Here is a 23533-nt window from a genome sequence, read left to right as displayed (position 1 = left end):
TCTCCCTCAGCCCCCTCCAACTCCCTGGCCACCGTCACCCCAGCCGTTCCCCCCCTGTCAGAAGCGACCCGCCCTTCCCCAGTCACCGCTTCCCTCCGCCAGCAAATCCTCAACGGTGCGTACATCGACCTGGCCGAACTGATCCAGCCCTCCATATCCGACCCCCTCCGCAATAGGGAAATAACCACCCCCTTCGGCCTCCTAGCCGAGCTTCGCCAGTCCCTCCCCTCCCGTTCCCGAGATCTCACCCCCTCAGAGTTCGCTTACACATTCTCCCTACTCAGGGACGTGATATGTGTAGTTTACCCCGGCCGTCGGGCCGAACTGGACCAGTACCTGGTCCTGGTGCTGGACCTGGCCATTCGGTTCGGCGGCACGGGGTTCTACAACTACCACATCCAATTCGCAACCCAGGCGGCGGCTCGCGTGCAGCAGCTCAACCTCGGCACATACTGGGGGGTCCTGGACTACGAGCTTTATTGCAGGGTGTTCGCGGCCAGGGCCTCCCTCTCATGTGACCTGTGCGGAGCTCCGTCCCACCCGTCCGCCGCTTGCACCACGGCCGTCCAGAGGGCCTCCAACAAGGCACCCAACAAGACCCTCCACAAGAGAGTAGAGGCCCCCGCCAACACCTCCAGCCACATCCCAGCTCTGTTCTCCCGCACCGGTTCGGCAGCCCCACCCCCCCCCTCAATTCCCAAGCCTGCACGTTCCTCCGATCCCGCCCGCACCTCCAATGCCCAAGACAGCAGAGGGAGGCCCCTCTTATACCAGTCAGGGCGACAGATATGTAACAATTTCAACGGATCTATCTGCGTCGCCGCCAACTGCCGTTACCTACACACCTGTTCGTTCTGCGGGGGACCTCACTCACGCACCACCTGCCCGCACAACCCCACCCCTTCATGGTTAGTCAGCCTCCTCAAAACACCAATCATCATCCCAGCCCTCGCCACCGCCCTCCGCAACCACCCCGACCGGCCGTTCGTCAACTTCCTAATTAACGGTTTCACGCACGGTTTCCACCCCGGCTTAATCGTCACCCCCACCACCTCCCACACCTGCAACAACCTCCAGTCCGCCATCAACGACCCCGACTCCGTCGACAGGCTAATCGCCAAGGAGGTGGAGGAGGGGTTCATGATGGGGCCCCTGGACTCGCCTCCCTTCCCCGTGTACCGCATCAACCCCATCGGCGTGGCCACTAGGAAGTATTCGGGGAAGAAGCGCCTCATCCTGGACCTCTCCTCCCCTCACAACACTCACGTCCCCAGCATCAACAGCACCATCCCCAGCCACGACTTCTCCATGTCATATCACACCGTCAGCAACGCCATAACCCTCATTCACCTCGCCGGTCACGGGGCACAGTTGTCAAAAGCGGACATTACAAATGCCTTCAAAGTACTGCCCCTACACCCCGACTTCTGGGCTTTCTTCGGAGTGCTCTGGAAGGGCTCCTACTATTTTGCCGTCAGGCTCGCGTTCGGATGCAAAAGCAGCCCAAAGTTATTCGACTCCCTTTCCAGAGCACTCTGTTGGATCCTCCTGAACAACCACCACATTCCCCACCTGATTCATCTCCTCGATGACTTCCTGATCGTCGAGCCCCCCTCCACCCCCCCAGCACACGGCATTTCCACACTCAGACAAGTATTCACAGAACTCGGCGTCCCTCTTTCCGAGGAGAAAACCATCGGCCCGTCCACCACCCTCGAGTTCCTAGGCATCACGCTGGACACAGTCGCCTTCAAGGCTTCCCTCCCCTTAGATAAGCTGAACCGGATCACCCTCCTCCTGCACAACTACCTCCTGGCCCCTTCCTGCACCAAACGGCAACTCCTAGCCCTGCTCGGTCACCTCAACTTCGCCATGCGCATTATACCCCAAGGCCGTCCCTTCATTTCCCACCTCCTTTCCACCGCCAACTCCGTCCCCAAACTGCACGACACAGTCCCCATCGACCACTCCTGTCACACCGACCTTCGCCTCTGGCTTCACCTCCTCTCGCACTGGAACGGCATCACGTTCTTTTACGACACACTCACTTCCAACCCCGACGACATCCAACTATACACCGACGCGGCCCCCTCACTCGGGTTCGGCGCCTACCACCAAGGTCGGTGGTTCGCGTCCGCCTGGTCACCCGAATTCCTCGCGTTCACCCCCCCCACCACTCACCCCTCCTCTGCACTCCACGAATTATATCCCATAGTGGTGGCTGCGCTCATTTGGGGTCACGAGTGGGCACAGAAGTCCATCCTCATTCACACCGACAACCAGGCAACCGTACACATCATCAATAAAGGCCGCTCCGACTCCCCCGAAATCATGCCCTTCCTTCGCCGTCTCACCTGGACCTCCGTCACGCACCAATTCATCATCCGCGCCGCCCACGTCCCCGGGCACGCCAACCTAATCTCTGATTCCCTCTCCCGTCTTTCCTTTCAGAGGTTTCGTCAGCTGGCTCCAGGAGCAGACCTTCATCCAGCACCCATTCCTCCATTTTCCGAGACCATCTTCCTCTGAACCCCCAGCTACACCACCTCATCACGCAATCCCGTCATCACGCCCTCAACGGCTTCTCCCCCCGGACGCTCTCTAGCTACCTCACCGCCTGGAACACCTTCAAGAGGTTTCACGCGCACACCGGCATCCCATTCCCCTCGTCCGACGTCACCACCCTCGCCGCGTTCCTCACCCACGGCCACTCCAGCCTCCGTCTCCGCACCTCCACCCTGCACGTCTATCTCAGCGGCATCAACTTCTTCTTCCGTCTACTAGACGGATCTCCAAACCCGGCCACCTCTCATCCCCACCTCTCCATGCTGCTCCGCGGCCTACAGCGCCAGGAGATACCAGTCCCGCCTCGCCGCCATCCTCTGACGTCAGACCTACTCCTCCTCTGCCTACAAACTCTCCGCGCCGGCTACCTCACCCCTCAGATCTCCTCCACGCTGGAGTGCATGTTCCTGCTCGCCTTCTTCGCCTTCCTGCGGTGTTCAGAATTCACGTCCTCTTCATCCCGGTACGACCCCTCACTCCACCCGAGCCTGTCCGACATCACATTCCATTCCTCCGAAACCCTCACCTTCACGCTCAAACGGAGCAAGACGGACCAGCTAGGGCGTTCTTCCTCCATCCACCTTTTCAAGACGAACTCACCTCTCAGTCCCTACGAACCCCTCCTCCGCCACGTCACCACGAGACGATCCTACCACGCCAACCCTCAAGACCCCCTATTCATCACCGAGTCCGGCTCCGTCGCCACCCGGTTCTGGTTCCACCATCACCTCCGACAGGTTCTCTCCCTCTCCGGTCTCCCCCCTCACCTCTACTCCGGCCACTCCTTCCGCATCGGCGCCGCCTCCTCCGCATCCAGTCGAGGCCTCTCCGACCACCTCATCCGCGTCCTGGGAAGATGGTCCTCCCAGGCATACCACACATACATCCGGTCCAACCTCCACGACGTACGCAACGCCCATCTCCAGCTAGGCAGACCGTAACGGCCACACTCCGCCTAGCCCGTCCGCCCAGGAAGGGGGTCCCCTCCTCCGCGGTCCTTCCCGAGGTTTCTCCCTCACTCCCCTCGAGGGAGTTTTTCCTCGCCCGACCGAGGGTCCAAGGACGGGAGGCTCCACGCGCCGGTCGCTAGAGACCTTCTCCATCCTCCGGCCGCCCCACGGTTCGTATCAGACTTTTTGGGGGCAGCGTCCGAGCAGAGGCGACCGACCGCTCCCGGGTGAGCAGGTCGGCCGTCAAGCTCTCGAGACTACATCCCCATCCTCAGTCTCGCCCTCCCCAGGGCTCCTCATCATTACACCCACATCTCATTTGTGCAAATAAATACTACTAATCTTGAACAGTGGTGTGGTTTCTTACTAGTGAAATGTAGTTGTGTTCAACGTAGATTCAGGAGTGGACACCACCCACTGCTCAACCCAAATCACTCCCATCCCTATCTCCTCGTCAAGTTCACCCGCGTCTCCACGGCAGCGCAGCCAATCACGCAACATTCCCCACAGCATAAATACACACCTCATATCATTACTTACCTGTTTGATACCGCCTCGCGCTGTCAGATTTCCCCCCCCTCCTCCCCAACTAACCCCCTCCATCCTAAGCATTGCCCCGCTAACACTTCTCTCTCTCTCCTTCTCCTAGGAGCCCCCGGGGGGGCAGCGTCCGAGCAGAGGCGACCGACCGCTCCCGGGTGAGCAGGTCGGCCGTCAAGCTCTCGAGACTACATCCCCATCCTCAGTCTCGCCCTCCCCAGGGCTCCTCATCATTACACCCACATCTCATTTGTGCAAATAAATACTACTAATCTTGAACAGTGGTGTGGTTTCTTACTAGTGAAGTCACATATATCATAGAGAAGAACGATCCGAGTCAAGTCAAGCTGTAACTAAATACATAATGGATGAGTTTGGAAAGTTTGGAGTATGAAAACAAGCAGGGTTTGGTCCAGAGTATGTGATATATGAGATGCTGGGGTGCTTGGGGTTTGGTCCAGAGTATGTGATATATGAGATGCTGGGGTGCTTGGGGTTTGGTCCAGAGTATGTGATATATGAGATGCTGGGGTGCTTGGGGTTTGGTCCAGAGTATGTGATATATGAGATGCTGGGGTGCTTGGGGTGGCGGTGGTTCAGCGGTAGAGTGCCTGGATGGTAACCGTAAGGTTACCAGTTCGAACCCTGTGGGCTCCCCCAGAGTCAGTGTCGAAGTGTCCTTGAGCAAGACACTGAACCCCTAATTGCTCCCGATGTGCTAGTTGGTGCCTTGCATGGTTTCCGCTGCCATCTGTGTGTGAATGTGTGTGTGAATGGGTGAATTTAATGCACAATCTCTGTAAAGCGCCTTGGATAAAGGCGCTATATAAATGCACCATTTACCATGCTATTCGCCAGCCCGAAAAACCTCATCTAGTGACTAGGTGAAGACCCAATGTGTACGGAGACAAGATAAAGAACTCTGGGGAAAATGCCTTTCAGTCCGAACAGAGACCAAATAGCCACTGACCTTGACTTAACATCTCTGACCTGGTATTACGATATAATATGGCTCACTGTGTGAGCTTTGCACAGACACAGAAGATGAGGTGATATGGAAGGAAGGAAGAATCTTAGATAAACTGAACCATCTGCTGATGCTTAACAACAGAAAGTCTATAAAGACCGTCTGGTTTTGCGGAAAACAGATTTGCTGCTGAGGAAAAGGGGTTTGTAATAAGACATATTGCAAGATCACACAGGTATATCTTTAAAACCTTTAGGTTCGGCTTAAAGATACCTGTATTGGAAAGCCATCTGTCAATCACGTTTCAATGCAGTTCTTCCTGCATCAAATGTACTGTTTGCTAACAACGTGATTTCTGAACAGATTTTCTGAAATTTTCAAGCCAATAGTTTAAAGATGTGGTTTGTGTGACCTGCTAAATGCTAAATGGGATATTACTTAAAGTACTAATTAACACACTCAGCTGTGCCATTAACTAATTGTTGCTGAGGGAAATTAGGTAATTGTAGTGTAAATGCAGTGTAGCGCGGCTACGAGCTATGAGCTTGTAGGTCTGCTATTTTTTAGAAAAACCGTGAAAATGTGGCACAAATCTTTGAATGTATATTGTGTGATATGAGTGAACGTTTTAACTGAAATCTTTGCTTCTTTGGGGGGTCCCTCCCTGGAACAACATATTTTTAGATGGGGGTCAATTACATATAATTCTAGGGGTCTTTTGACATGAAATAGTTTGAGAACCACTGACATAGAAAAATGGGTTTTTCAGAAAACTGTCAGGATTTAGAATACATTTGTAGAATCGAACTTAGGCCTAAATGGGTTAAGTACCGTTACATTTCTTCCATCACTGCTTGTTTGTGAAAGGCAGTGGTATATATATATACTTATACTATACTTATATACTTATATGTGACTACTGTAGTGGCAGAAAATACTACACTGCCTGGAGCAAGGCTTCCACCTGTTGATTGTCTGTCAAGATGACCTATTCTTACTCAAGACCCATGTTTAGTCTTGTCCACTGACCACACCTCCAATGTATTTGTGCTTCTTCATTTTGTATAAGAGAGACTCATTTGAACAGGTCTGAAGGCTTGCATCCGTGCACCTCCCTGGGCTGGTACAGACCACTCCTTGTAATAAACGTGTACATTGTTTCAGTCCACTCTCTACCTCGATTATTTCTTAAAGTCTCTGTTTATGAGTATTAATAATCCCATCACAATTATGGCGCAGTGAGCAGCGTGTTTCTACTGTCCGTCAGCATTCTCTTTTTCAGATGATAGCGCTGTGCATATGGATCTGAGATGCTGGTCCGACAGGGACAACACCTAAACGAACTTTGGGGTAAGAGTGTTTTGACTCAATGTACAACATTTTGTATTTTGAGGCTGTGATCGTTAGAGATACAGCCGTACAAAGTACTAGTTCATCGTATTCATCGTATTTGAAAGAGCTGGTAACAGTCCCTCATCGTATTCATCGTATTTAAAGGAGTGGTGACAGTCCCTCCTCATCGTATTTCATCGTTGCCGAGTGGTAACAGTCTTTTATAGACATTTATATAGTATTCATCGTATTTAAAGGAGTGGTGACAGTCCCTCCTCATCGTATTTCATCGTTGCCGAGTGGTAACAGTCTTTTATAGACATTTATATAGTATTCATCGTATTTAAAGGAGTGGTGACAGTCCCTCCTCATCGTATTTCATCGTTGCCGAGTGGTAACAGTCTTTCATAGACATTTATATAGAAAAACTATAGCCTATATCAGTAGGATAGGGAATAGCATAGGAAATCATACAGACAGCGTCCACCGTTATTTTCTTTCTTTTCTCTCCTGTTGGGACCAAACAGCCCACAGGGAAGATTAAAAGAGAATGGTGAAACAGCAACTTGTATAACGCGTAAGACTCGAGCAGCAGGTATGAATGTGGAATGTGGAATGTTGAGTATGGAATGGAAGTGTGTGGGACGTACGTGTGGATGAACGGAAAATACTATTTTTGTGAAAAGTCAAATGGTGATTTCCTAGTATAAATGTGGCGTTGTGAACAAGTAAGTATGAAGAATGTAGTCCTGGTATTTTAGTTAAGTGTCACCACCCATGGTTAGTAGGACAGCAGTTAGCAGTTGTCAGCGGCAGACTCAAAATAGCAGGTCTACCCAGTAAGTGCTGTCTTGTATTTAAAGTAATTAACAAACAGTAACGTGGTTAGCTGATCATCATGGTCATATGTATTATCTTATTACGTCTTATTATAAAATAATGACAATATAACAATTTCCCAGAGTCACGGCAAGTTGAGTGTAATTGGGCTTTGTCACTCTCTATATTTGGACTAAATAGATAGGCAAAATTATACTCAAAGCATGAAATGTATAGGTAGTAAGTAACTCCTTACAATAGGCAATATTTGTAACTGTCATCACATTTTTTCCCAGTCAAGACAGGAACCCCTGTTTTTGTTTTTCCTAGGAACCTTTCGTTTTTGTCGCTATACAGAATATATCGGTATGGCATTTTTTGTGGAAAGATTAGAGAGGTCCTCAGGGAACTTAAGATCAGATTCAAGTAAGGGACATTTTCCAGGACAGGCAGTTCAGAAAGTCCCCTACCATTGACAGCAGCTGCTCTGAGTGGACACACTTGGGACGGGTCGAGCTGGGAAGTCTGGTGAGTGTAATGTTACTTATACATACACGATATAGGAATACTCTGTAGCAAGTAAATGTCCAGAATTCAAATGTAGGCTTAATAGTAAATTAGTGTTAGCTGTGGCCGTATTTAAGAAACTAAAACAATTTAGCAGAATGTCTCATTTTTAATTATAAAATAACTGTAAAATAAGCAGATCTACGAGCTCACAATGTGTTGTTCTTGTACATTAGTTATTTGCAACATGGAAAAAATGTATATAGGGCTGGAGTGGTTAATGTATGATTTGTAATAACCATAATCTACACAGTGACCAGTAATTACAGTATTCAACTACATGCGTATATACGGACAGGTCATCCAGTAGGGAAGACATGGTTTGGAGTTGTGTTGAGTTGATCATATGGACAAGCGCAATTCCCTCATGAGAGAACTTGCATTACCGCGTAGGAGCATTTGAGTAATAGTATTGTGTGAACCTAAAAAGTGAGACACAGAACTCATACGTTAGTGTGAGTGACGTGCAATTAGATATGTAAAGGGTATTATTGGTAAAGTTGATTCACCAGACATAGAAATCAGTAGTACTGTGTTTTACGGAACCTGATTACTATGGGACCATCAGATGGATCGCCTATCGCATCGCACGGCAAGTCACATGTACAGTCAGACTGTTTCCGCACTTCGATGTCTGAACAGTATGCGTGTGTTGGTTTGGGGCCCAACACAGGCGGGAATTGACTATTTCCCGAATTACATTTTGGGAACATGGACATGCAGGCACTTGGACAGAGGCATGAGCAATGGAGGACTATATGTGAGGAAAGGGAACATTCCAGGGATGAACTAATGACTGTCTTTTTCCTTTCATGTGATGGAACACTGTACGTCCACTCTGTGGCGAGGTACGTGCGATTGCGATGGTGGGCCATTGGTGATGTCATAGTGAGTGGGTGAGTAGAGAGTACTGCTTTTTGGGGTCAATCTGATTCAACTTTGCTACAGTGTCTCAAGACATTTTACGTGTAGAGCAGCGACCCCTGCTACATGCCTAAATTAAGCAGTTTTACGATGGGGGTAACAAGACACTGTCCTTTAAGCAGGGGGAATCGTCAAGCTTGATGAGAGACTTTTTTGGCTTGTCAATATGATCATACAACTTTCCTATAGTCAATAGTCTATCAGACAACTGAATTAAGGGAGTTTTAGGACTCACAAATCTTGTAGTAAATTGGTCTTGATTCAAACGTAATATTAATGAACAAGTAAAGTAAGAAATAAGTTGTTGTCACCAACGGTGGAGGGCATGACGTCATGTCTCCCTCCCATGCGTGCCCAGGAGCACTGAAAAATATATATAACACAGGCAGATAGATACCGTATACTACTGAGTATCTCATATTGTAAGTAAGACTCACATATCAAGGGGTACCTAAATCATTGGGCTTGACTAGTTCACCAGCCCCCCCAACGCCTAAGGCAAGATATTTTCAGTGACATAAGTAATGTGTGGGACACGCAAAATGTAAACTTGTCCGCAGAAATAGCCCGATCACAGCTGTTAAAATAACAGTGGGGGCTCATATTGTTCAGTTTCCGTTCAGTTTAGTTTTTCTAATTTAAGGAGAGTTTCACAGCATGACATGTCACTTACGCCAACCAGGTGTCCATTTGCACCCCTCACTTCAGAGTAGCAGTGTGATTGACAGGCATCAGTGTTTGGGGGGGGGGGGGGCAAGAGAAGGTCCCCTAATAGTTGGATAATTCACACTCATGGCAAATGCCCTGTTGACTCATTTTTGTTGTCAACATTTAACTAATAGGCCTGTACTCCTATCTGCTTTAATCAGCTAGAGAACGGGGTCAGGCATTTCACTTTTTGATTCCAAGCAGTGATGTAAATAGATTCTCAATGCTCTACTATCTTCCTAAAATTTCTTCCTGAATTTAACTAGATGTGTTTACTATCTTCTAATTTAACTATAGATGTGTTTAATTGATTCTAGATGTGTCCAGTCATTTTTTAATTTCTTAGAAGAGTAATTTTTAAAAGTAAATGAGTCCTGGGATGCAGGAATGATTTTGTAAATAAGTCAGGGGGATATATGTGTCCCACTTCAACAACGTTAGGAGTTATATTTTGCCATTTTTACAAAGTGCAGCATACTCCACAGTTCAGTAAACAGTTGTCGCTTCCAGCCGGCATCCTTGTTTCAGACAGGGACTTGTCCATGCAATAATGTGACGGAGGAGGACTTTAGAAGGAAGGATTTTTATTATCTGGACTTTCCATCAAACAATCAAGCAGCAAGCATACTGGTCAATTAATTAAGACGCATACACATTTGTATGATAAGCTATGAGGTTCAATTTGAATGTCTAGTTGATCATGGTGTTTATTTATATATCAATAAATATATCAATAATAGTGTAAACCATATACAGCAGAGTCATGTAAATACTATTTTAACAAAGAACATTATGTACATACTATTTTAAGTTACGAGTCATGTAAATACTAGCATTTTATTTTAAGAAATCAGTTGAGTGAACCCGTGGATCAGCTATTTTCAATGAACAAGATTTAACAGTTAAAAACCATTTAACCAAGTCGGCTTTCCTACTTACCGGAGAAAGTTTATTGTTAGTGTGTGTTTTTCAAAATGTATTCCTAGATGTGTTTATCCTTAGTTTATTTCTTTATAGATGTGAGATCATTTTATTTGAAGTTAGGAAAAAAAAATGTACCGAAAGATAGAAAAGGATTTTTAAAAATAGCAGATCTGCGTGCACAAAACATACCTAGCACGTTGTTTCAATTATAGATAGACTGGCAGGAGGAAGTGACGAATAGGGTAAAATAGCTTAGTGTTAATAGGATGTTGATGCTGTTAAATAGCTTAGGTAATATTAAAAATGTTTAAAGTAAAGCGATGGTTCTAGCAATTATGAGCAATTCTATGGATAAATTCTATCTATATCCGACAGAAGTGCTCAGAGGGGGGACATGTATAGTTTAAGAAGTGTATAGTTTATGAAGTATAGTTTAAGTTGAACATAATTTAATTCAAATTCATATAATTTAATTCAAATTCATTTTAAGCATTGGAACATAATTTATTCTTGAGTCTATGGCGACATATTGTCAAACCTCTAAAACTACATTCAGTAGGCTGCTGAAACAATAAACAAACAAAACCTCTACGGCATTTTAGATTGCATGTCAAATTGTAGATGTACCGAGTAGAATTGCGGGCCCACATTTGTCTGAAAGATCTGATGAGTAAATTAATGTTATTTCAAAGGACCTGGCCTCATGTCGCCTATTTTGCTGTTTACAGTAACAGAACACGTACTGCTTGTGAAGAGTTGGTTCCACTCAAACCAGTAGTAATAGCAGTAAGTCAGATACAGGTACAGGGGAGACTAGACTACACATGGGGAAGTTTTTTCACTCAAGTACTACACTATATTTAAATATTTATAAAATACTGCAAAACCACAGCGGAGACACACAACTGACTGTTACTACACCCAAGGAACAGCCCGCAGACAACAGCAACAACCATGAACAACCTGAACCCCTCAAAAACAATCAAGGACAGGGGGGAGCAGGTGTCACAAAACAATCAAGGACAGGGGGGAGCAGGTGTCACAGAGACTTTGTCCAAGGAAGCTATTTCCATTCATTCCATATCCAGAACCTCATCCTCATCGGGGGACTGGGGCACAGCACTCAGAAATAGACACATATTCTTCAACAGTACATGTGCAGCGACGCGGGACACCTGATGAACTGAAAGACATCGTGAAGGACCTTCCAGACCACAAAGTCAACGTGGAGCGCTGGTGTGCAGCTGTGTTAGACTTGATTGAGATGTATGAGCCATCGGCAAGAATGCTCGAATCTGTATTTCGCAAAGTCTTTGGATTAAAATGGCTACATCTCAGGGAACATTTTGATGTGAATGGAGCACAAAATCACATTGTCACTGGACAGCTGCTGAATCACGGTGGTCTTTTTGACAGCATCAAAGCAGCATTTCCAGTACCCACTGATTGGAAAAAAAATTCACAGCACTAAGCAATGGCCTGATGAAACCTGTGACACCTACAGGAATAGACTGGAGAACTGCTTTCAGAAGCACTGTGGTGTGCCACTAGACAACCCCGCTTTCAATGACTTGTTAAAAGCGCAGACAGGTGGGGCCCAGCCGGGGGTCAAGTGGCGACCTATGGGTTAGGCCACTACACAGATTTGGTGTGATATGGAGCGAAGTAGAATGAAGACCTACGCAGTGGCAAGTGTGGAGAATGAATGGCCCGGGTATGTGTGGAATGTGATGTTTATCGAGTAGGCCTATAAGTAAGTAAAATGTTTTAAGGTATCACTGTGTACAACAGTGTTATTTTTAGGTGAAGTAATTCTAATGAAAATTGTTCTTTCCTACTTTCCAGGACTGGATGGTGAATCAATGAGATGGTCTAAATGTGTTGACAATTTAATGAATATCTTCCTTTCCCAGTGTGCATGGCATGGTTAATATGGCGATATTGACTAACTCACTAAAAACTTAGAATAACTCGTCTAGGAAGAGTGTTGTGATACAATGCAATTACAGGAGGAAGGACAAAGGGAAAAATGAGTATCTATAGACATTGCATCGACAAGGTAAGAACTCCCACACGATCTCATACATTATTGAAATATTTATATTGACAGGAGGATACTAGTAGTGATGAAATACAGTGTAAAGATGCAATAATGTGTAACCTGTCAATGTAGCTAATAACCATAAGAGAGGGAGTTAACCATAAATCAGACTGTGAAAGATTGTGATCAACTGTGATCAAGATAGATCTTAATAAATTCCTAATTATGTATTATCATCTGGGGAAAAGTATAGAACAAATGTTTTAGAATAGGGGTAGTGTGTTGTTTTGTTTTTTTTTTCCAGCTCTGAAATCCAATAAATTAAGAGAAACATATCAGGAGATGTGTTTGAACAAGGGAAAAACAAACAAACAAATGAAGACAACCAGAGAAAGCACTGAAAGGATTTGGGTTTGTATGATGGGTAAATGTACACACATACAGTGACGTCAGTCTAGTGTTATATGAAGTACAATTTAGGCATTTAGCAGACGCTCTTAATCCAGAGCGACTTACATTAAGCAATAACAAAAAGCATGGCATACATCACATGTATAAAAAGTAGTTATCATGAATCATGCGTAAACTAAGAACGTAACATTGGAGTATCTATGTAAACTATACATACTATACTATATAATATATTATACATGTGTACTATAAAGTGCTATGACTACATAAAGTGCAATTCTAGAGCTGTCTACATAACAAGCTGAAGCTGAAGACAATTAATGTAAAATAATAATAATAATAATAATAATATTGAAATGAATTTTGTATAACCACCTTTTTAACCACGGTGGAAATAATTCAAGTGAACAAAATTACCTGCAAGTTGTTCTCCCTCTAAGAAAACCTGACAGACATATAAATATGTCACATGGGCCAGTGACACCAATGAGAGCCAAGCCACATCATCATGTCCGTCCAGAGACTCCAGACGTCCCTACAAGGCCCACACGCATTCCATCCCCGCAGTCACCCCCCAGTGACAGCGATGGGAGCCGGATAAAGACGAAATACTGGGCCCACCATGGGGAAAAAAGACTAAAATGCCATGCCACAACTTGTGACAGAAACATAAGGAGAGGAGAACATTTGCGTGGAGGAGAAAACCACGAAAAAAGACTACACCTGATGCTGGCTTATGAGTGATCGCTCAAGACAAATCGAGGGTCGTAGGTTGGAATTTCCCAATAAGAAGGAAAAGGGTTTTCGCCCCTACCAGCCATCAGAAGTTGTGTGTAATAAAAAGAAAATTATCATGTGGGTGGACATTGAATACACTTAAATGTAAACCTTTCTTACTCTAGGAGATAGTCCATATATAAGTCATCTTTTTGTAGTAAATTTGCAGACAGTATAGTATCTCATGTTCCTTGGTATAAATTAATATGAGACATTTAATTTACATATTTGAAATGGTGGAATGTAGTGGCAGAAAATACTACACTGCCTGGAGCAAGGCTTCCACCTGTTGATTGTCTGTCAAGATGACCTATTCTTACTCAAGACCCATGTTTAGTCTTGTCCACTGACCACACCTCCAATGTATTTGTGCTTCTTCATTTTGTATAAGAGAGACTCATTTGAACAGGTCTGAAGGCTTGCATCCGTGCACCTCCCTGGGCTGGTACAGACCACTCCTTGTAATAAACGTGTACATTGTTTCAGTCCACTCTCTACCTCGATTATTTCTTAAAGTCTCTGTTTATGAGTATTAATAATCCCATCACACTACATTTGACTGAGGGACTGCCATTGGATCTTTTTGAATTTTCGAATTTCCGTTTCGTCATATGAAAGCAGGGAATCATAGCTTCAAATTGACATATTGGTTGTTCAGTTTGACCCACCAGTTTTGGAGATATGGCTTATAGCGTAATGTCTTGCAGAAAACAGCGAGTTGAGAAAACAGGCTTGAAAGGTTCACTTCTGTGTTCTCTAACATTACACCTAGCTACATGTTTAAGCATTTATTTCATATTTACATGTCGATTTCAGCTCTGACACTTATTTCAGACATGCTCTAGTATGTGAAGAGTCTGCCTGTGCTATTAACTGATTTAAAAAAAAAATTAAAAAGGTTTTCTCCTCTGGTGAAAAGTTGTAATTTGCGCGATGGCAGTCTCTCAGTCAAATACTTATAAACTTATATACTCACGTTGCACTGTCAGGTAGGCCGAGGCCGACGGCGGCTGGCCCAGGCTGTTGCTAGGGCTGCACGTGTATGTCCCAGAATCCTCAGGCTTGGCTTGGGCGACAATAAGGGAACCGTCGATAAGAATACTGACTCTGCGCTTTAAGTCACTGCGAAGGGAGGAGAGAGAGAGAGAGAGAGAGAGAGAGAGAGAGAGAGAGAGAGAGAGAGAGAGAGAGAGAGAGAGAGAGAGAGAGAGAGAGAGAGAGAGAGAGAGAGAGAGAGAGAGAGAGAGAGAGAGAGGGAGAGGGAGAGGGAGAGGGAGAGGGAGAGGGAGAGGGAGAGGGAGAGAGAGAGAGAGAGAAGGAATAGTCAAAATGGTCCAATTCTAGATAAGCTTATTAAGCTACACTGTGACTGGGAGCAAAACCCAGAACTTTATTCATGTCTTGTTCTATCGCATTAAAGGTCACATACTGGGTGAATTCGTTGGAAGGTTTTTTGACATGGTGCACTGCGTATGAAATGAAACTGACTCTGGTAATACGTTGACAAACCATAATATTATGTGACAACATGGCCATTCATTCAGTTGTCTAATACTGTATACATGAATATGCACAGACACACGATATGCAGATACATATCTGCACTAAATTCTTACTAAACATATCTGCACTAATCTCTCTTCTATTCTTTCTTCCTATTCCTCTGCCCCCATCCCCCCCTTCCCCTCTCCCCCGACACGGTCGAGGCAGATGGCCGCCCACCCTAGAGTCGGGTTCTGCCTGACGTTTCTTCCTAAAGGGGAGTTTTTCGTTACCATTGTCGCAATATTGCTTTTTCAAGACTATACCAAAACTCTGTATCCTTCCTAGTGAAATAAAGAAATAAGATAAACTTTGCAAACTGGCTGATTTTGACACACTGCATTCTCATTTAGTTTAATTCCATTATCAGAACATATATATTTTTGAATGGGCGTGGCTATAGCGACACCATTAATGAATGCTCCAGAGTCCATCATAGGATGGACACCATTAACCAATTTTGGGCGGGAACCCCTTTTGGTGTTTTAAGCATTATGTTATACTTTAGCTATTGAAAAATTGCAGATCTACAAGCTCATAGCGCGGCACCGAGTGCCGCGCTATGAGCTTGTAGGTCTGCTATTTTTGAAAAATCGTGAAAATGTGGCGCAAATCTTTGAATATATATTGTTTCACAGCGAACGTTTTTTTTTTTTAACTTTATTTTTACATTTCACAGCAAACGTTTTTAACTCAAATCTTTGCTTCTGCCTGGAACAAAATGTTTTCAGATGGGGGTCGGCGGCCAAATACATTATTTTTGGGGGTCCTTGACATGAAAATGTTTGAGAACGACTGATATAGAAACATGGGATTTTTCATGATTTAGAAGGCATTTGTAGAATCGTCCTCAGGTCTACATGGGTTAATGAATGCTCCAGAGTCCATCGTAGGATGGAGTCGCCAGACAGAAATAGCAGGTCTATAAACTCACAAGGTGTTGCTACGTCAGTGAAGCGGTGTGGGGCTTATACAGTATTGGCTATTTTTGGCCCGGGGGCTCCGTCTAGGGGTGACGTTATACGGGGGCTTTAGACCGACAACATGCTGGTTCTGTTCACGTGTGTTCATTCAGTCTGGATGAGAGAGAGAGACATGAGGGACGAGCTTTAGTCTTAGACCTGAGATTAGACTCTGTCTACTGGTGACCGACCGGTCACTGCCAGTAGTCAAGGCAACAGACATTTTGCATTCCCCCACTCTCCTCCTTCCTCCCCGCTTTGCCAGCTCCAAATTGGATTGTGTGTGTGTGTGTGCGTGCGTGCGTGCGTGCGTGCGTGCGTGCGTGCGTGCGTGCGTGCGTGCGTGCGTGCGTGCGTGCGTGCAACAAGCAGTGGCAAGGGGAGAAGATTACGTCATCTCTGATGAAAGCAATATATTGTGAAGTCCTTACAACACTATAGGCCAGCCCTCCTATAGGCCAGCCCTCCTATAGGCCAGCCCTCCAATGGGGAATTCTGTATGTACAGTATATGGCCGAAGTCCAACTTTGAGAACTACTGATCTACAGTTTGTCCGATTCCGATATGTACCGTCCGACCACCCATCCATTCATCCATCCATCTATCGTTTCCCAGGCCACATTAGCTCATTCAAACTGGGGGGATCCCTAGCCTGGGTTCCAGCCTGAATTGCTGCGTTCCGTGATTCTGAATTGTCACTCAATACTCAGTCTGGACAGAGGCTGCTTGACTTGCATTTCATAACGTCAACTGTTATACGTAGCCACGTTGTTGCTGATACGTCATCAGCCAGCGCCACTCTGTCCATGCTTCTCTCTGATGTCATCAGCCAGCGCCACTCTGTCCATGCTTCCGACTGTTGAAACAAATAGCGCCGTTCGAGAATCGAGACATGAGAGTAAAAACCGAATCAGTAGTACAAAAAAAATGACGGCTGTGTGGGGTGAGTTTAGTGAATGATAAGGGGACGTTGCTGGACAACAGCAGTAGCTGTGTGGGGTGAGTTTAGTGAATGATAAGGGGACGTTGCAGGACAACAGCAGTAGCTGTGTGTGTGTGGGGTGAGTTTAGTGAATGATAAGGGGACGTTGCAGGACAACAGCAGTAGCTGTGTGGGGTGAGTTTAGTGAATGATAAGGGGACGTTGCAGGACAACAGCAGTAGCTGTGAGTTTAGTGAATGATAAGGGGACGTCGCAGGACAACAGCAGTAGCTGTGTGGGGTGAGTTTAGTGAATGATAAGGGGACGTCGCAGGACAACAGCAGTAGCTGTGTGGGGTGAGTTTAGTGAATGATAAGGGGACGTTGCATTGCAGGACAACAGCAACCCGCACCACAGACCAATCAGAAGCCACGGTTCCATTTCAACCATAAGATGTCCCGCCTACCTATGGAGAATAGGAGACTTTCCAGACTGAGTAGCGCAGTGACATTTTCAGATCCGCGGAACGCAGCGAATCAGGCTGGAAATGTCAGTTAGCTTATTTGAGCACCGGATTGGACACTAGAATGGGGCTTTATTGTAATAAGACGACATCATTGCTACAGTATTTCAGTACCTCTCCATCGGGAGAGACAACAAACACAAACCATAATGCTTTGTAGCTGTAAGAACCTCGAATGCAGGCAACCCACCCCTACAATGTACTGTAGCTACACGTGTGTTCAACGGCATCCCTGCCAAGCCTTTCTGCATCAAAAGCAGTGCAACGAGGCGTGAGCCGATGTGATGTGATGTATTGGGAATTTGTACCGTAAGTCGTAGCCCGACTGCAGGCTCTTCGTGGCTGTGGCTAAGGGGTACTTTGTAGATAAGTGGAAGGGACAAGTGCATTGTCTCTGTCCGAACTGCTTCCAAGTGTAAAATGTGAAAATGTCACAGGAGGACATCTGGAGGAAGATGAGTGTCCTGCCAGACGTTTCAGAAAAGCCATATAGAACAAGCTGGACGTCGTGCTCAAACCAAACTAAATGTAGAAGTTGGGTTTCAGCCATGGGACACCGTCTGTGAGACTAGACTATAGACTCTTTTATGATTGTACCTCTACTTTTTCCCCCACAAGATAATATACCTTTCTGAATAAATTTATAAATAAATTTCGCTTTCGCCTTCATTTTATTTTTTTATAGAGGGACAGACAGTAGGCTGAAAGGAAATGGGGAGAGAGAGATGGGGGAGTGACATGCAGTAAAGGCCGTCGGGATCGGGAGTCGAGCCCGCGGCACACTGCCAGACTCGGGCTACCGGCCAAGGTGCCTGGACCACTGAGCCACGGCCCAGGTTAGGTTGAGGAGAAACATTCCTAATTTAATTTCTGTCTTTTATTTCCTATAAATAAAAGACAGAAATTAAATGAATTAAATTTAAACTTTCATGTTATCGTCAAAGGATGCAACTTTAAGGGGCTTTACAAGAAGAACGCCACTATTTGTAGATACAGTGTATCTATACAGCTAGGTACACATAGTGTTTAAGTCAGCTGTTTTTTTTAAAATAACAAACAATAAAAAAACATGGCTAGGTTTGTGTTGATTCGACTACATTTTCACAAGGAACATGTATACCGGTACATTAGGTACATTAGGTACATTAGGTGGTTTCAGAGAGTTATAGTTTCTGCAATCGCACCGTGAAAACAGCAATGTATTGGTAGTAAAAAAGATAATGTACTTTATCAGTACAAATACTTAAATATTTTTAAAGCAATACTGCAGCACATAATCACATTTTAGTCACCTGGAATGTGTTAATGTTTTAGTCGACTAAATGTCATGAGATTTTAGTCGAATAAACCTACAGTTGATTTAGTCAAAGAAAATGTGTTTAGGTGGGCCTGGATCCCGTCGTAATGACTTGCTGAAAATAGCCGATCTACAAGCCCATTGTGAGCTTGTAGATCTGCTATTTTCAGCATGCAAACCAAGTATTAAATGACTTATACTGGATCTTTTGCCCACTATAGTCCCTTCCTAACATTTTAGTCTAGTTTTTAATTGTTGACGAAATCGTCAGCATATATTTATTCTTAGTTTTAGTCAGTCTTAGTTTTCATGTCGTTTCCATTTAGTTTTCGTCAGTGGAAAAAAGGTAGTGGACGAACATTGACTCAAGCACTTTGTCCACCTGTCACTGACAATAATGAAAGCAATGGCAGCTTTAATTACTTCTTGAAGAAGACGTTGTCCTGCTCCCAGAACCAGGTGTAGGTCAGGTTGCCAGGGTACTTACTTCTTGAAGAAGACGTTGTCCTGCTCCCAGAACCAGGTGTAGGTCAGGTTGCCAGGGTACTTACTTCTTGAAGAAGACGTTGTCCTGCTCCCAGAACCAGGTGTAGGTCAGGTTGCCAGGGTACCTACTTCTTGAAGAAGACGTTGTCCTGCTCCCAGAACCAGGTGTAGGTCAGGTTGCCAGGGTACTTACTTCTTGAAGAAGACGTTGTCCTGCTCCCAGAACCAGGTGTAGGTCAGGTTTCCAGGGTACTTACTTCTTGAAGAAGACGTTGTCCTGCTCCCAGAACCAGGTGTAGGTCAGGTTGCCAGGGTACTTACTTCTTGAAGAAGACGTTGTCCTGCTCCCAGAACCAGGTGTAGGTCAGGTTGCCAGGGTACTTACTTCTTGAAGAAGACGTTGTCCTGCTCCCAGAACCAGGTGTAGGTCAGGTTGCCAGGGTACTTACTTCTTGAAGAAGACGTTGTCCTGCTCCCAGAACCAGGTGTAGGTCAGGTTGCCAGGGTACTTACTTCTTGAAGAAGACGTTGTCCTGCTCCCAGAACCAGGTGTAGGTCAGGTTTCCAGGGTACTTACTTCTTGAAGAAGACGTTGTCCTGCTCCCAGAACCAGGTGTAGGTCAGGTTGCCAGGGTACTTACGTCTTGAAGAAGACGTTGTACTGCTCCCAGAACCAGGTGTAGGTCAGGTTGCCAGGGTACTTACTTCTTGAAGAAGACGTTGTCCTGCTCCCAGAACCAGGTGTAGGTCAGGTTGCCAGGGTACTTACTTCTTGAAGAAGACGTTGTCCTGCTCCCAGAACCAGGTGTAGGTCAGGTTGCCAGGGTACTTACTTCTTGAAGAAGACGTTGTCCTGCTCCCAGAACCAGGTGTAGGTCAGGTTGCCAGGGTACTTACTTCTTGAAGAAGACGTTGTACTGCTCCCAGAACCAGGTGTAGGTCAGGTTTCCAGGGTACTTACTTCTTGAAGAAGACGTTGTCCTGCTCCCAGAACCAGGTGTAGGTCAGGTTGCCAGGGTACTTACTTCTTGAAGAAGACGTTGTACTGCTCCCAGAACCAGGTGTAGGTCAGGTTGCCAGGGTACTTACTTCTTGAAGAAGACGTTGTCCTGCTCCCAGAACCAGGTGTAGGTCAGGTTTCCAGGGTACTTACTTCTTGAAGAAGACGTTGTCCTGCTCCCAGAACCAGGTGTAGGTCAGGTTGCCAGGGTACTTACTTCTTGAAGAAGACGTTGTCCTGCTCCCAGAACCAGGTGTAGGTCAGGTTGCCAGGGTACTTACTTCTTGAAGAAGACGTTGTCCTGCTCCCAGAACCAGGTGTAGGTCAGGTTGCCAGGGTACTTACTTCTTGAAGAAGACGTTGTCCTGCTCCCAGAACCAGGTGTAGGTCAGGTTGCCAGGGTACTTACTTCTTGAAGAAGACGTTGTCCTGCTCCCAGAACCAGGTGTAGGTCAGGTTGCCAGGGTACTTACTTCTTGAAGAAGACGTTGTCCTGCTCCCAGAACCAGGTGTAGGTCAGGTTTCCAGGGTACGCCTCTGCCTGGCACGTGAAGAAGGCGTCCTGCGAGATGTTGACGGTAATGTTCTCGGGCGGGGAGACGATGAACGGTGGGCCTACGGGGGAAGGAAGGACACAGACGATAAGAGAGGTGAATAATAAGTGATTCATTGCCTTTATTGTAAAGTAGCTCTAGATAAGAGCCATGACCTGACGAAGATGTAGTTTACACATCGAAACGTTGTCACTTTTTACCTGCACCCTGTTATAATAAACTAAGGGCCTAAATCGTCTGAGCTGCTCCAGTGCCTTATTGTTCGCTCTAGATAAGAGCGTTTGGTAATAATAATAGCTTATACAATGTATACATTGTATTTGAAATTGAACATCCATGGTTGACGACGTACAGATATGCAGCCAGGGTACACACTGGTAGTAAACTGGTATGGTTGCCTTAATAATAGCAACATTGTCAGTTTGTGTGTTATATATGACTGCCAAAGAACTTGTATTGCTTAGAGCAGGGGTTCTCAACCCGTGGGTCACGACCCCTCGGGGGGTCGCCAAATTATGTTGGGGGGTCCCCAAATATTTTTTTTTGCAACTGGATGGCTGGAAAATGGAAATGAAGAGTTTACATAGTACACATAGTACATGCATACACCTTCCCTAATGATTATATCTGGTTTCAGTATGTATTTATGGTGTATTGTCTCTATTATTAAGGTTATTGTAGCAGTCAATTTATATCGGGGGTCGGGAGGGGGCGGGGCGGGGGTCCCGAGACATTACCAAAGCATTTCCGGGGGTCCCCGGCCAAAAACGTTGAGAACCCCTGGTATAGAGTATGTGTATTCGTATCACAAAGAAAAACTAATTGCTTTCATGGTTTTAAAGAACACATATGCCATATTCTTTTACATTATGTTTTCTTTTTTTATATAACAATGTCATAATCATCATTAAAATGCCAATTCTTTGGGTGCCCGCTTGCCGTACCCTGGCGGCCCACCAGTGGTCCCCCTGGCCCACATAGGTTTTTTTTTTTTTTATGTTTTTTTTTGTAATGGTTTTTTTTTGCGGCTTACACCTTTATTTTATTTTTATATTTTTTATAGGAGGGACAGACAGTAGGCTGACAGGAAATGGGGAGAGAGAGATGGGGGGGGGTGATATGCAGTGAAGGCCGTCGGGATCGGGAGTCGAGCCCGCGGCACACTGCCAGACTTGGGCTCAGCGGTACTTTTACTTAAGTAAAACAATCGAGTACATTTTTCCACCACTGGAGAACTCCACTACGACCACGTCGCTCGCTCGCACGCACGCACGCACGCACGCACGCACGCACGCACGCACGCACGCACGCACGCACGCACGCACGCACGCACGCACGCACGCACGCACGCACGCACGCACGCACACGCACACACACACACACACACACACACACACACACACACACACACACACAGATTAACACATCATTCAATATGTGGCGGATAGAGCATTTAGTGAGGTCACGGACCCCGGGTGATACCAGACACCAAAGTTTGCACTCAGCATAGGATTAGAGACATTATTGAGTGAACCCTGAACGCTGTGCCAGATGGACATTAATAAAGTGCATTTACTTGAGTACTGCATTTACAGTGAATACTGTACACAGTGCAGTAGGTCCAGATTTGAACCCGGGCTTCCTGCACAAGTACTGAATTATTATTATATTTTTACTACTGAGCTAATTAGAGCCTTCCTACTATAGAGCGTCGCAGTCCCGCCCCCTACCATGGACCAGGAAATGAATCCCAATGCATTTTTCCCATAGACATTTCAAAAAGTACTTATTTAAAGACGGTTACGCCGTGGACAAAGCCAACTCGAGTCGTGACAACTCATGACAACACAAACAATATTTTGGACCAAACAAATAAGAAGAAAAACAACAAAAAAAGTGTTGTAACCTGCCGTTTTTTTCTTCTTTCTAATTATTTGTTCGGCCCAAAAAATTGTGTTTGTTGTCATGATTTGTCACGACTCGAGTTGGCTTTGTCCGCGGCGTAAACGTCTTTATATAAATACTTTCTGAAATGTCTATGAGGAAAATGAACGGAGAATCATGTCCTGGTCCATGGTAGGGGGCGGGACTGCGACGCTCTATTGGGGGGGAATTGAATTTTGACCTTCTGGTGAAAATGCGGGTCAAATGGCGAAAGGGCCTTTCTGTGTGGACTTTGCATGTTCTCCCCGTGTCCCCTAGGGTAGGTACCCTCACAAAAACATGCAGTAATCCTGCAGGTCTCTATACTGCCTCCCCCTGGCCAGCCGGGGCGCCTGACGGAGGGGAAAGGAAGGAACTGGTTGGAATAACGTGTTCCTTCCACGCGCTACGTCCAACCAGGGAAACTCCCCCCTGTCAGGTGTAAAGGAGCTCTAAACTGCCTCCCCCTGGCCAGCCGGGGAACCTGATGGAGGGGAAAGGAACTGGTTGGAATAACGTGTTCCTTCCACGCGCTACGTCCAACCAGGGGAAACTCCCCCCTGTCAGGTGTAAAGGAGCGACTTGGACGACTCATGCATGAAGGAAGCATGAGTCCAAGTGCGTTGCTCTCCCCAGGTTGGCGGAGGGTGTGTCACATTAGATAATTGACACAGGGGTGAAAAATGGGTTACAAAACCGTGGGATAAAAATTACATGGATCTACAGTAAATGTCTCAATAGAGGAGCAGGGAGACCAAATACAACCACCCCAAATGCATACGTTATTATGATGTATTAA

At 45.8% G+C, this 23533-nt stretch overlaps 1 protein-coding gene across 1 annotated transcript in view; it reads right to left on the bottom strand.

Annotated features, from left to right (window-relative positions):
- The window catches only part of igsf9bb (immunoglobulin superfamily, member 9Bb), a 191915-nt gene that overhangs the window by 67829 nt on the left and 100553 nt on the right, over nucleotides 1-23533 (bottom strand). The window contains exons 6-7 of the mRNA XM_079508357.1: nucleotides 20731-20872; nucleotides 14502-14647 (exon numbers count right to left, since the gene is read on the bottom strand). Of these exons, the coding sequence (XP_079364483.1) occupies nucleotides 14502-14647; nucleotides 20731-20872 (288 nt within the window). The remainder of the gene's footprint in view (nucleotides 1-14501; nucleotides 14648-20730; nucleotides 20873-23533) is intronic.

Source organism: Electrona antarctica (genome assembly GCF_951216825.1).
Source record: "Electrona antarctica genome assembly, chromosome: 8".
Taxonomy (NCBI): Eukaryota; Metazoa; Chordata; class Actinopteri; order Myctophiformes; family Myctophidae; genus Electrona; species Electrona antarctica.
The sequence above is the reverse complement of the archived record's forward strand: the minus strand, read 5'-3'. Positions and strand labels throughout refer to the sequence as shown.